Genomic DNA, 14,782 nt, shown 5'->3' with positions numbered 1-14,782 from the left:
TTCTTTCAATTACAAATAATTCACTTACCTATAATTGAGTTCTTCACTTGAGAGATAGAAATGTTCATACAATGAGTAAGCCTCGTTCCCTTCCCAGTCTTTAAAGAGTATTTTAAGCACATAGCGTTGCTGATTAGTCAGTTGTGAAACAAACTCATTTCCCAGCCAATATTCTCCTGAAGGGTTACCAAATCCCTGTAATGCAAGTTGTAAAATTCGATTACTTCATATATTTTTTCTTTGTGTATTTTAAGTGAATAGTCAGTCAGCTTAACATAGAGTAACTATAAAATAGCAGAAATTACTTCTCGCGCTGTGACAGTTCAGGTCCTTTGCATAGGAAAATGGATTTTAAACAGGTCAGTTATAAGACACTAATCTGTTGCTGGAAGAAAATTTGTATTAGAATGATTAGAACTACTTGGGGAGCCACCAGCAGAAGCCTCAGCATCAACAGCTCAGTTTATGGAAATGTGAGGTACCATGAAACAGTGGCTTACCAAAAAACACTGAGCCCGCTTTAAAAAAAAACCAAGCCGTGGAAGCCTTGCCTTTTTTTTTTTTTTTTGGACACAGAGTATTGCTCTGTCGCCCAGCTGGAGTGCAGTGGCATGATCTCAGCTCACTGCATCCTCCACCTCCCCAGTTCAAGCAATTCTTCTGCCTCCCGAGTAGCTGGGATTCCAGGCACCCACTACCACACCTGGCTGACATTTGTATTTTTAGTAGATACAGAGATTTGCTATGTTGGTGAGCTGATCTGAAACTCCTGACCTCAGGTGACCAGCCCACCTCGGCCTCCTACAGTGCTGGGATTACAGGTGTGAGCCACCGCACCAGCTGCAGCTTTTGTTTTGATACAGTTTACATTATATTGGCCATTCTTTAAAGGGGAGACTGAAACGCCAATTTGAAGAACTAATCTGAACACCAATTTTAAAAAGTATGTCAAAAGTCCCTGGTTAGTTTGGGATTGGTGGTTAAGGTTCTGCAGCTCTTGAAAGCTATTTTTCACAAACGAAATTCTCTTCTGATGCTTTTTAAAAATGTCCATACCACTTTATATTCTTTCCAAGTCCTCTGAAAATCAACGCTGCCATCCTCACGTCGCTGAATAATTGTCCACCCGCCTCCTCCAGCTTCCATGTCACAGAAGGCCTGCAAATGGAAACGCAGGGTGTGAGTGACAGAGGACCCCCTTAGGTAGCAGAAGCAGGAGGACTGTGGACCCTGAGTACAGAACTTAGCCAGGGATTTAAGGCACGAGTAGACCATCGGGGTTGTGTAAGAAACAGATGGTTTTAAATAAATTGAAAGAGATGGATTTAAAATGATGGTGAAAAATAAACAGTAATGTAATACAAAGTGTTGATGAGATTATGAGTTGCTTGTCACCATCTGTTCCAGGCTAACGACCCCACCCTGATGGCTGGCTCTGAGATTGCTGTTTTTCAGAGGTTCATTGTGAATGGCACATTTTGGCAGATTGGCCCCAAACCCAACATCCCCCTCCTGTAGAAAACCATTGACTTGTGTTCACAGACTTGAAACCTTTCACTAATTGCCAGCTCTGCAGAGAGCCATGTGAAGGGGATGCTCTTTGATCTGAGGCTTTGCAGGACTCCCGTTACATTCTCACACTGTGGGGCTGTTAGGCTTCCTTTATGTGCATTGCAAATCAGATTTTTTGGTTCACCTCTGAGGACAACGGCCTTGAGGCTCTGCTGTCCTGGCGCAAGGTGTGTGACCTGAGCTTGGCTTCGCAGCTTGGCCCCAAGGGTATGACTGAAGGCTTCTCTGTACGTTGCTCACTGCCCACAGTTTTTCTCTAAGCAACCCTTTTTGTTTCTGCTCTTAAACTGGCTCTGTGGGTTTAAACTTTGTCCAGAACACAGAATTCTTTCTTAAGCTAAGCGCATGCATGCTCAATTTCAACTCAGCTGGAGTTTTATTATGAAATTAAAAACCCCTGAAAATAAGATTGCATCAATAGTTTTAAATAATAAGATTACAGTAGAACGAAACATGTTTTCCAGAAAGTAAGATAAATTTTCTGCCACACACAAGGTAGGATATACTGAAGTTAAGGTTCAAAACCAGTGATAGATATTCTTCCTTTGTTGAGCTCTATGGTCTTTTTGAGAATAATGGAGGCGATTTGGCAGGGTAGGCTTCAATGCAAACTGTTCTCTGTTTACGAGTTAGAATCCTAGAGAGGAGAGCTAAAGGAGCACCAAGAGAGTGCCTAGTCCTGTTCCTTCATGTCCTACATGAGGAAAGAGGGACGCAGAGGAAGTGCGGTGGCTGCCTGATGCCTCATGGCCAGTGGAACCAGAGAACTGTCCCTGGAACAGCCTGGTCTGCAGGAGAATTCACCCCAGCATGCTTCTGGTCTCTCTCTAGGAAGGTCACCTGGCCCATATTGCCTTCCCCAATGGCACTCATGTTTGGAAAGATACGTGCCATTATTGAAAATTACATTTATTAAGAAGAGAATTATTTCCCCATTTAAAAGTAATCAGACCTAGAAAATCAGTCTGCTCAAGCTAACCCCTTATTATCATTGTGCATTGCTATAATTCTTATTATCATTGCTACACACCACTCTCATCCAAGCACTCTGCCAGATACTTTGTGTATATTATCTATAGTCTCACAGCAACTCTGCTGTACTATCACAATTCTGCATTTTTGAAAGGAAAAAAGATTTAGTAAAGTTAGATTAATTTGATCAGTTACTCACCTACTAAGTGATATATAGGATTTGAATAAGATCTCTTTAATTCCTGTTATGTTTTTTTCCACTGACATCATGTTGCCAAAACAGAGAAACCTGACTCTTTTGTTAATAGGCCAAAAGTCCCTCAACACAGTTCCAAGTTTAAATCAGTTCATGAATAATACTGCCTCTTATTTGCCTGCAGTCAACAACATGGTCAGTACTGCTCACTTCTGTCAATATGTCTTTAAAAAAACTATTTCACAAACCAGCTTAATAGGCTATGTTGGTTTGAGGATTCATGTATATATACTGAAGTTAATTCTGTATCGTAAATGGCATGCTCTTGGGTTGAAAGCATTAATATGATTCTTGATGAGCCTATCCTTCTTCCAAGAATATTTGATTCTTCAGTGTCAAAATCACTGCTATGAAGTTACCAGTATTTAAATACATGTTCTCTGTTGTTCAGAGAACAAGTTTATCTTGTTATGGAAGTTGAGAGGCAAGGCTCTCAAATGTCTGAGAGTCACTGCCAGCACATAAATGATTCGAGACGTATCAGTATTCTCTTTGATTCCATTAGTGATGATGATAAGGTTATTAGAGCATTTTCTTAGTACTTCATCCAGGTTTTTAGAAAAAAGAACAGAGGATTTGTAAAAACCGGAGTATTAGCGTTAATTGGACTATAAAACTTACAGAGAAAGATAGTGTCCAAATAGAGTTATCCACACAACCAGAAGATACTGAGTAAAAGTGCTGAAATCGATCAGAAGAGGAGAAGTCCTCAGATATTTCCCAAGACCTTACCACTCCAATTACAACAAACCTAAGGGCAGTTAATGTTTTGAATCTGTCCACTGCTGTGTGGTGCAGGAACCTGATATCTTTCTATAAAGCTTGATGTTTTTCAGCAAATAATCCTTGACTTGCTTCAACTTTGAGGCCGTGGTTAAGTGATGGATTAAATAGCAAACATAGGGACAAACATTAGGAGTCAGGGATCCTGCGAAATCTAAGGAAGGAAATGACCATGTCTCTAGCAAAAGTATCCATGCTTTTGATAAATGCGGTCTTACAGTCTCTCTCTTGTACAAGAACTTAATGAATTTTTTAAAACTGAAATTACAACATATTGTCCTTTTAGGAAAAGATCTGCTCAAAGACCAATTGAACATTCCTATCTTGAATTAGATGAACTAGGGCAGAAGTGGGTACACTGCCAGGCAGAGAAGTTGTCTGGTAGTCTTTGGAGGGAGTGAAAATGGTGACCACTCCCATTTACTGTCTCAGGTTGTACCCCAGAGGCTGGCCCTGTGTTGACACAACCTCTAAGGCTGAGGGTATCATTGTCGTGTTACATATTAGGAAACTGAGTGCTCAGAAAGGTTACATGACTTGCCCAGAGCCGCAAATGGCAGAGCCAGGATTTACCTCCACATCTGTCTGTCTCTCTCTGGATCAGCTTGTGAGTTATGGAGTCTGAAGTCTGGAAGGGAATTTAGAGGTAACAAGCGACACCATTTATTTTTGAGAATAGAAAATTGAGGTTTTTGAAAGCTTATTGTTCCCTGCTGTGTAAATGAGTTTCTTTTACTGCAAGTGTTTAAAGGGAATATAAATCCTAATGTTTCCAACCGTGACCTGAGGCTCCTATAATCTCGGAGAGCTGTATATTTTCATCTTTCTGCAGAGTATTTCAGTCATTCCAGGGCAGAGGGGGAGGGTGGGACAGTGCACTGGGTGGGAAGCTTGCGCTTAGGCTGAGAAACATAAATCCAGCAACACAACAGGGCTGCACGGTTAGCAGGGCTGTCCCTCTGTATCACTTTCCAGGCATCCCCATTTCACAGGCATCCTCTGTCCCCCACCTTGACACTCCTGTCCCCATTACCACTAGGCCAAGAACATGCCAATATCTGGTGACAGACAGTAGCATACAAAGAATTGTCATGAAAACCAGATAGCAAAAGAGATCGAAAGGCTTAGCCTAGAGTCTGCTCCCTGCTTTTTCTTCTGCAGCAGACTGTGTTGTTCGTGGGTCCGTTCCCTTCCTTCCCCTGTTGTACTGCTTCTAGGGCACTAGGGACATTAACTAATTTTCAAGGTTGATTTAACGCAGCATGAATAAATTAGAAAGGTTTCTCTGGAAAGTATTATGTTGAATATCATAATATTTATCTTTTTCATTCTTAATCAAGATATATGTTACTGTTTCATGTTCCAGATCTTTAAAACCCTAATGCTTGTATTTTTAAAGTGTTTTTCTTTAATACCATATTAAATACTTAGGATAACAGTTAAAAGAGATAATATTTCCAGAGCCTCTAAAATTTCCATTTTGGTACAGTATCCAGTGTATTCTCTGTAGTTATTTGTGTTGGTTCAATATGTAGCTGCTTTTACATTTATATGCAAATATATTTATAGACATTTAATATATGCAGTCGTCCAGTATTCCTATAACACTTCACACTGATTCTCTTACAATATCATTCTGCCCTATCAAATGTTTAAGAGAAGAGAAGCCACATTGAAACATTCTCCAAGAGTGATTTTTTCTTTTTTCTCCTCATCTAAAGCTCAGGAGACAGGCTCTCTGAGTGAGCTTGCAGAACGAGGAATAACTGAGGTGAGCTGTGTTGTGGCTCTGCCTGCTGTGAGTACAGCTGTCCACTCATGTTACACACGATCAATGACCATATGCCTTGAAGTGGACTCCCCTGCTTAAGAAGAAAAGGAATGCTGTCTTTGGTGTGTTTCGAGTCTTCCAGACTGTGTTAGATGAGGTTAGAATCACCTGCCCCAGCGGTTCTCATGGTGTGGACCTCAGAGTCCTGCGTGTCCCCGAGACCCTATCAGTAAGTCCACAAGGTTGAAGCAGTTTTCATGATGCTAAGACACCACTGGTCTGAGGCACCGTGTTAGCGTTTGCTCAGATACAGCAAAGGCCATGGTGGGTAAAACTGCTACCGTCCCCGCATGAGGCAAGGCAGCGGTAGCAAACTGTGCAAGTCACAGACACAAAAGAAAGGAACACTAGCATCATTGAAAAGTGTCTTTGGCATGGCAGTAGAAATTATTAATTTCATGAAACCTCTATAGCTGATGTACTATGGTTATTTGAACTTCAGTTTCTAGAAGACATTTTCTTTAAAATGAATGAAATGAGTCTGGCACCTCAGGAGAAACAACAATATGTGTTATTCAAGCAAAACGCAAGGAGGATGTATTTCCTGCCGAGGATAACATTTCTACATCGTTCCTATGCAGCTTCTGTATTTCTGTACAGCAGTGGAACGTAGAGCCCTTGGCAAGCACCCTGTGTGAGGTGGCTGCACGGTAACTGTGGCTTCGTACTGTGTGAGGCTCGGGGAGATCGTTGCGGAGAGACTTCTGCTCTCTGGTTCCCTACTCTCTAAAGTGGCCTGCCTAGAGCCAGGGAATTAGTAATGGGGGACTAACGCCTCACCTTGGTCTCTTCCGTAGAATTAGGGAATGTTAACATGTAGATGCCATTCGTGGTATGTCCTGATTTGAATACTTCAGCACAGTCTCTGAAGCTGATTTGCTCTTCTCTAGCAACAATGGGGCTCTTAGCTGCTTTTAAAAAAAAATAGTAAGGCATTTAAATGGAGTACATAAAAAGACAAAGATTTGTTATTTTGAGACCCAATCATTTGGGGAGTTTTATTACTTTGGAATTCTTAAGTAAGCAAAAGGCCATTCTACTTTTTTAACCTTCCCAAAAAGTTTTCTTTCAGCCTGTTTTCTTATTAATTCTCAAAGTTGAATACTTACATTTTGGTCATCAATTCCATGTAATTAAAATACTTCAAATAATCCAAACTTTCTTTGTTGATTATCAATTACATGTAATGAAAGTACTTCACAATCACAAATATTATTACTTTTTGGAGATCTTTCATCTTAAGTGGAGTAGGGTAAACTTAGTGCAGAAGAATTTAAAGACAGTGTCCCTAATCGTTGTTACCTGTATCATGACCCCATTGTCTGTCCCTTCAGGCCATTATCCCACTGAGGCTGTGGTGTCTGTTCTTTTCTTTCTTTCTTACATACCTGAGGCCAAGTCTTTTCTTTGGAATATTGGATGGAAACATTTAGTTTCCTTTGGACTTTAGCAGCTACCCAATAGCAGTTTGAATTAAAGAGTAGAATAGTGTAACATTTATTTATCTGTGTCTTGCATTCTTCTTCTAAGTCTGAAAATTCTAGGGCTACAAAACGTCTTCTGTTTTTTTTTCTGCTCTCAATATTTGGACTTCCCATTCCCTTTTTTTTTCTTTTTCCTTTCTTTCTTTTTCTTTTTTTTTTTTTTGAGATGACTTTTCACTCTTGTTACCCAGCCTATAGTACAGTGGCATTATCTCAGCTCACTGCAACCTCTACCTCCTGGGTTCAAGCAATTCTCCTGCCTTAGCCTCCCAAGTAGCTGAGATTATAGGCGCGCGCCAGCACACCTGTCTAATTTTTTGTATTTTTAGTAGAGATGGGGTTTTACCATGTTGGCCAGGCTGGTCTCAATTTCCTGAACTTAGGTGATCCGCCCACCTCGGCCTCCCAGAGTGCTGGGATTACAGGCATGAGCCACCACGACCGGACCCTTTTTTGTCACATTAAAAAAAAATGTGTGTATGTATGTGTTTGTATTCTTGCCACTATTTATATTTTATCCTAGAGACTTCCCACGGCACAGGCCTTCATGGACTAGATGGTGTGGGAGGGAATCACAGACCAATTCTGCTGGTCTTTTGCATGGGCTTTTTTTTTTTTTATTTTTTTCTACTAGAATCTGAGCTAACAGTCCTCTGTACTTTGGTCCATTATTACAAGATAGGGTGGTCGAGAACTGGCACTCACTCTATCTTGTTCCCACCAGCCAGCATCAGGTGATTGCCTTTTCCTTTTCTGTGAATGTGACCTAAAAAATAAGACTTTCCTAAAGTATGAGAGAGTTAGACTCTAGCTGGAAAGCAGGTATGGCAGACTGGTAGCCCAGTGACAGACCTACCACTTCTCATCAAGATTGTGCTACTATTTCTGTTTGTTTACTTGTTTAAGTATTTCTGTTGAAACTGCCATAACAGCATGCCCCAAGGAAAATGTGGGAGCCTATTCCTTATGGAACTGAAGAATAAATCTACATGACTCATGTGCAAAGCGAGTCTGTGTGAAAAGAGTGTAAGCTGAAAGGACATTATGAAATAAACTATTAACCCAATTCTTTTAAGCAAAAAACTTGACTGGACGCAGTGGCTCATGCCTGTAATCGCAGCACTTTGGGAGGCCGAGGTGGGCTGATCACCTGAGGCCGGGAGTTCAAGAACAGCCTGGCCAACATGGTAAAACCCCATCTAAAAATACAAAAATTGCCTGGGCATGGTGGCACATGCCTGTAATACCAACTACTGGGGAGGCTGAGGTAGGAGAATCACTTGAACCTGGGAGGCGGAGGTTGTAGTGAGCTGAGATCGTGCCACTGCACTAGAGCCTGGGCAACAAAAGCAAAACTCTTTCTCAGAAAAAAAAAAAAAGAAAGAAAGCAAAAAGAAAAAAATTTAAATAAAAATGCCACAGAGATTGTTCGTCACATCTTTAAGAACCAAAGATTCATCCCTTCTTCCCTCTAATATCTTTTTTTTTTTTTTTTGAGAGAGAGTCTTACTCTGTTGCCCAGGCTGGATTGTGGTGCAGTGGCACAATCTCAGCTTACTGTACCCTCCGCTTCCTGGGTTCAAGTGATTCTCCTGCCTCAGCTTCCTGAGTAGCTGGGATTGCAGGTGCCCACCACCACACCCAGCTAAATTTTGTATTTTTAGTAGAGATGGGCTTTCACCATGTTGGGCAGGGTGGTCTCGAACTCCTGACCTCAAGTGATCTGCCTGCCTCAGCCTCGCAAAGTGCTGGAATTACAGGCATGAGCCACCACACCCTGCCCTTCCCTCCAATATCTAAGAGAAGCTGGAAAGTAAAACAACAATAAGGAAAGCAAAATGTGCTTAAGAACCTGGCAAGAGAAGAGAACGAGTGTCTCTTAAGTGCCAGTTTATGCCACTCACTGAGAGTATTGTCTCATTTCATCTTAATCGCCATCCCATGGGTCTGATATAATTTTTACCATTTAAAACCCAAATAAATTAATATTTGTTGTGGTTTAGTAATTTGCACAGTCAACTAGAAGGATGACCTTCTAGTTAATGATGGAACTAACTAAAAGTAGGCTCTTTACTGCCATAAATCAAAAGTATGTTTGGGGTGTTTGCTTCATAATTAGGATAATATGTATTTCCCCTTCTTTTCTTCCTTCATTTTAATTGGTAGATATTTCATGAGAAATATAAGAAGTAGTGACTTTTATGAAAGATGAGAATTTTTTTAGTATTTTGAGAGTTTTACTGACTAAAGTTTCTTAAAGCTGAAGAAAAAAATGATATGTACTTTACTTACGGTTTGATGTGGACATCATAGTCACTAAACTATTAACCGTCTCCATGAGATGGTGCTGCTGCCTTTGAAGAACGGAATTATTCACCGTGGCAGTCACTAATTTTTTTTCTAGTTCTTCAATGATGGAGTTTTGCCTGGATACTAACACCTGTAGCTGATCTTTCTCTTCTTTTATTGACTGCAGTTGGACGATGTGGTTGTCTTCCATAGCTAGCACCTTCTTTTCTAGGAAACTTGTAAGGAAAAGAATTGTTAGTTAGTGAAGGCTATTAATGAAATCTTTTATATTTATTGAATTTCTACTTCCCCAAGGCACTCTGTTAAGATATTGTAGGGATTGTAAAGTAATAAGATGTTACCAGAGCCCTAAGGAATCTCTGAAACTTGCTGAAAAGATTAGATATCTAAGTGTGTGTGTATATGTAAACATGTAAGCATATATGTGTGTACATGCAGACTTAGGCATACACATAAGAAAAGGTACCCCATCTGGGCCAGGATAGGTGGGACATGGGTGTTACATGCATTAGATGCTGAAGTGTTCAGAAGGGTGCTGCTCTTCAAGCTTAGTGTTCATGAAGTGCTTTTTCTAGAGGGGAGTTTCAATTGGGCTGGACCTTTGGGTAGGATGTTAGCTTTCTCTTAAATTATTTGTATTTTAATATTAGTCCTAATGATAATAATAGCATTTAATGCTATGTGAGAAATACTCCTCCACGAGGAGGTAAATACATCTCCCAGATTCACATCCTGGCTTATCAGCCCTGTGACTTGGAGCAGTTTATTTAGTCACCCTATGCATCAATGTCCTCACCTGTCAATTAGGATAATATTTCCTAGGTCATGGGGTTGGCCTGAGGAGCAAATGAGTTTTAAAATGTAAATGCTTACACTAGCTCCTGCCACACAGTAACACTCAATGAATGTTTGCTAACATTACTATCCACATTATCCCCATTTCCAGTGAGGAAATTGAAACTTAAGGACATTGAGGGCTGGGCGCAGTGGCTCATGCCTGTAATCCCAGCCCTTTGGGAGGCTGAGGCAGGTGATCACTTGAGGCTAGGAGTTCAAGACCAGGCTGGCAAACATGATGAAACCCCATCTTTACTAAAAATACAAAAATTAGCCAAGTGTGGTGGAACATGCATGTAATCCCAGCTACTCGGGAGACTTAGGAGAATCACTTGAACCCGGGAGGCGGAGACTGCAGTGAGCCGAGATTGTGCCGTTGCACTCCTGCCTAGGCAACAAAGTGAGACATCATCTCAAAAACACAACAACAAAAAAAGAAAAGAAATGTAGGGACAATGAATCACATACCTAAAGTCACACACAGCAGGTGGCAGGGTCAGAATCCAATCACAGAACTTTCTGACCCTGAAATCTGCTTCTCTCCCTCTTTTAATGTGGCCCCTTCCTTCTAAAATACCTAACCAGCACTATCGCATATACTTAATACATAACAGTTAATATGTGAGGCAGCCCCTTGAAGAGTTTTTTAAAAATTATTTAGAGAGCTGGTAAAGTTATGCCATATAACTCCTAAGATATTTTATTAATGGTTATATAGTTTGTGTTTCTAATTTCAATTTATAAACATACATTACTATACATATGTTCAATGAAGAGTGTATCACTTTTAAACTAAAAATAGTTCTTATCTATTAAACCAGAAGAAACAAATCTAAGAGAGCAGAGTCTATGTAAATAAGAAACATTTCAGAATGTTAACTGTTTCCCAGGAACAAACTCAAAGACATACACAGTCAAGGTCCTTGGCAGGTGTTTTTGTTTTTGTTTTTGAGACAGAGTCTCGCACTGTCGCCCAGGCTGGTGAGTTGTGTGATCTCGGCTTGCTGCAACCTGTGCCTCCCAGTTTCAAGTGATTCTCCTGCCTCAGCCCAAGTAGCTAGGATTACAGGTGCCTGCCACCATGCTCAACTAATTTTTTGTATTTTTAGTAGAGATGGCGTTTTCCTATGTTGGCCAGGTTGGTCTCGAACTCCTGACTTTGTGATCCGCCAGTCTTGGCCTCCCAAAGTTCTGGGATTACAGGTGTCAGCCACCATGCCTGGCTGGCAGTTTGTTTTGTAGCTAAAATATAAGAGGAAAATTCGATAGCCTGACACTACATTATAAAGAAGTACCTAAAGAGGCTTTCTGTAATAACCGCAGGAAAAGCAGCAACTAAAGACACCTCAAGATCTTCATTCTGTTTGTACAAGGCCAGTAAATAAAGCTTTCAAAATATAGACACTTTTAAAAATAGTGAAACAGTGACCAGATGTCAAATTCCTATCTCTAACGTTTTCCTTCTAATATGTTTAGTACACATGATTATGCACATTGCAAAGTTTTGTTTTAAAAGAAGAGGACTTCTTATTCCTTTTTTGAGTCCTGTATAAGATAGATATCTTATTTAATAATGAAATATATCAATGATGACATCTTATGTTTCAGAATTATATTCTAGCTTACCACAGCTTCTGTTAATGTCACATTAAAGCTAGTGAAATATTCTATACATTTCACTAGCTTTTTTGAGAAGGCATGTGAAGAGCAGAGAAAAATTATTTCACACTTATTTGATAAAGAAACCTTGAATTGGCCTTTTAACCCTGCTGTGAATTATCTAAAGCCTCCTCAATCACTTAGTTTCCTAGGAACTGAAAGCATGTGAAATTGACATGGATGTTTCACTGAATGATAGTTGGGTTCAGATCATGTCTTGTATTCCGTTTATCTTTAACAGTGATGTACTGAATACCTACTATGTACAAGGTGTTTTTTAGGATTTTGGAGAAAAATCAAGAAATGAAAGCATCATAAACCATAGTCTTAAGACTGCGGAAGTTTAGGTGTTTTGATGATTTTCACAACATCAAACTAAAAAGACAAGGCTACGAATATCTCCCTTAAGGAAAACCTACCCCTATGGCCATGTAAGTTCTGTAAATAGAAGTGATCACAGGGAGTACGTAGGAAGATCACAGTTTCACTGAAGAGAAAATGGAGACCCTGCAAAGTCACCTTTGGTGTCACTAGCACCTTCAGGCAAAAGGAAGGAGCCTTGGGCTGGGAATCCCACCTGTGTCACGTGGGCAGCCACCCTGCTGTGGACCTCAGGTGCATGTCTGTCTAGGTGAATATCTATCTATCTAAACTAAGCTCTATGGAAAATGAAGGCATCCAATTAGATGACCACTGGGGCCCCTTTTAGTTCAAATAATCTGTAAATCCACCTTTTTTTTTTTGACAGTAACATTTTCTGAATCTTTAACCCTGCAAACAATATTAACCAGCCAAGGAACTGGCTACCCATTACGTGTCTTGCCCATAAAGAATAACAATCAGTATTAATAATAATTATTAGATATTCAATTGCAGCTCTTAAATGTATTCCAGCTCCCTGATCATTGTAAATCAGTATGTGATTTTGGAGAGGTGGGGGTCTCTCTATGTTGCCCAGGCTGGTATGAGACTCCTGGGCTCAAGTTATCCTCCTGTCTCAGCCTCCCAAATAGCAGGGATTACAAGTACGTGCCGCCACACCTGGCTGACTTTTTTATTTTTTGTAGAAATTAGTTCTCATTATGTTGACCTGGCTGGTCTCAAACTCCTGGCCTCAAGAAATCCTATCACTTTGGCCTACCAGAGTGCTGGGATTACAGGCGTGAGCCACTCTGCCTGGCTTGAATCTATTCTATAAAGAAAGCAGTTGGACATTTGGGAAATTATAGAAGATTACTTAAAATATTGTTTGTCCAATGTGAAATACCATTTGCATATTTTTGTAATGATGTTGTTGCAAATAAAATCTTAGGCCAGTCAGAATTTAACATAGAAAACACAGCATGCAGAACTCATACACCTGTAAAATCATCAACACTAGTTTGTTTTTCAATTATTTATAACTGTTGATGTAAAAAACCTTTTTATTATTTCATTTCATATTTGTGACAAAAGAGAATATGATTTCTATAACTGATGAGAAAAAGCTTATTCTTCTTGCAGGCATAGTTGAAAAGCAGTATGATTGGACATATATTTGCAAAGATGTTATTTGGGGGACATAACTGACCCAAATTGGTAATTTTAGCATTGTAGCATGCTAAATTTGAAACCCAAGTGGGGAAACAGTATTCAGTACACGAGTATGTTCCACAAACTGGACACAGCCTAGGTTTGTCATGAACATCATTGGATAAAAGGCAAGAGAAAAGTCATCTCCAGCTTCCATATGTTCCCGCAGTCACTACAGCATGTTGAAGAGAACATTACTAAGAGTATTTTTAAAAAATGAGGCTGGGTATGGTGGCTCATGCCTATAATCCCAGCACTTTAAGAGGCTGAGGCAGGCAGATTGCTTGAGTCCAGGAGTTCAAGACCAGCCTAGGCAACATGGAAAAACCTTGTCTCTACTAAAAAAAGTACAAAAAATCAGCTGGGTGTGGTGACACCTGCCTGTAGTCCCAGCTACTCGGGAGGCTAACATGGGAGAATCACATGAGCCCAGGAAGCCGAGGATGCAGTGAGCTGAAATGGCACCACTGCACTCCAGCCAAGGCAACCAGAGTGAGACCCTGTCTCAAAAAAACAACAACAACAACAACAACAACAAAACTTAAAAGTAAATGAAATGAGCAGGATCGTTATATCTCAATGATTGGTCTCAAATGTTCATTTACTGTTTTGTAGAAGAGAAATCTGAAACATGAAAGAAAAATATTTGAATTTTAAAAATCTATTTGCTTTTCAAAACCCGAAATCAATAATGACTTAAACTTGGTATACAAGAATTATTTCAACTTAGTTCTTGATTAACAGTAAAGAACAATTATTAAACAAGAAGTACATCATCATTTCTGGTTAAGAATAAAGAATTATTTAAATTGTCAAATAGGATATATTGTTATAGCCTTGTTCCATGTTGTATATACACATCTTGATTAAAAACAAGGAAATAGGCACATCAGTTGTGTGCATAAAACTATCCTCTCATGTTTCCAACTGGAACAAACCTATGAAAACAGTCTCTACCTATCACCTACAAGTTTTTTTTCTATTGTTGGTCTTGGGATTTTTCTATATTTTATTTAAATATTAATATAATCATGTTTAATATTAATTTTTGGTTTTACTTTATCATGTGTTTGAAGAGGAAGCATTGGATCATAAAATGTGCATTGGCTTACAGTCTAAGTGTAGCTTCCATACTGTAGATCATTCTGCATTGAATGAAGCTGAGTCCCCAAGGGCAAAGGATCTTGGTCAAGTTAATACTGAAAAAAAATGCCTGGGCCAGCGGTGCTTTCACTCCACATACTAGCTGTATTTTTAAAACAGATTAGCATGTATAATACTCAGGCAGGGTTTGGAGGATTACTGTAAGAGGATCTTTAAGGGGACAGGGAATGAAAGCACAATCCAGGACTGTGTTAGAAGATCTGTCCCTGGGCAGGAATTGTCTCCAAGCCCTCTCCCATCTCCTCCCTCAGGAGGTTCCTGACCCTTACACTAGACATGAATAAACTCACCGTTCTGGGAATTATCATTTGAGACCAACTTTCGTATCTCGAAAGCGTACCA

The 14,782-nt window shown here is 39.9% G+C and overlaps 2 protein-coding genes across 5 annotated transcripts in view; one reads left to right on the top strand and one right to left on the bottom strand.

Annotated features, from left to right (window-relative positions):
- The window catches only part of MCPH1 (microcephalin 1), a 245,463-nt gene that overhangs the window by 111,259 nt on the left and 119,422 nt on the right, over positions 1-14,782 (top strand). The window lies entirely within an intron of this gene.
- The window catches only part of ANGPT2 (angiopoietin 2), a 64,987-nt gene that overhangs the window by 13,656 nt on the left and 36,549 nt on the right, over positions 1-14,782 (bottom strand). For 2 of the 3 annotated variants that reach the window (XM_012457372.2, XM_012457374.3), the window contains exons 4-7: positions 9,191-9,423; positions 6,195-6,325; positions 1,057-1,158; positions 29-195 (exon numbers count right to left, since the gene is read on the bottom strand). In XM_012457372.2, the coding sequence (XP_012312795.1) occupies positions 29-195; positions 1,057-1,158; positions 6,195-6,325; positions 9,191-9,423 (633 nt within the window). The remainder of the gene's footprint in view (positions 1-28; positions 196-1,056; positions 1,159-6,194; positions 6,326-9,190; positions 9,424-14,782) is intronic. The other variant, XM_012457373.2, reaches the window with a different exon arrangement.

Source organism: Aotus nancymaae, unplaced genomic scaffold, assembly GCF_030222135.1.
Source record: "Aotus nancymaae isolate 86718 unplaced genomic scaffold, 86718_ANA_hifiasm-v0.15.2.pri h1tg000090l, whole genome shotgun sequence".
NCBI classification, from domain to species: Eukaryota; Metazoa; Chordata; class Mammalia; order Primates; family Aotidae; genus Aotus; species Aotus nancymaae.
Note: the sequence above shows the minus strand (reverse complement) of the source record. Positions and strands in the feature narration are given on the sequence as shown.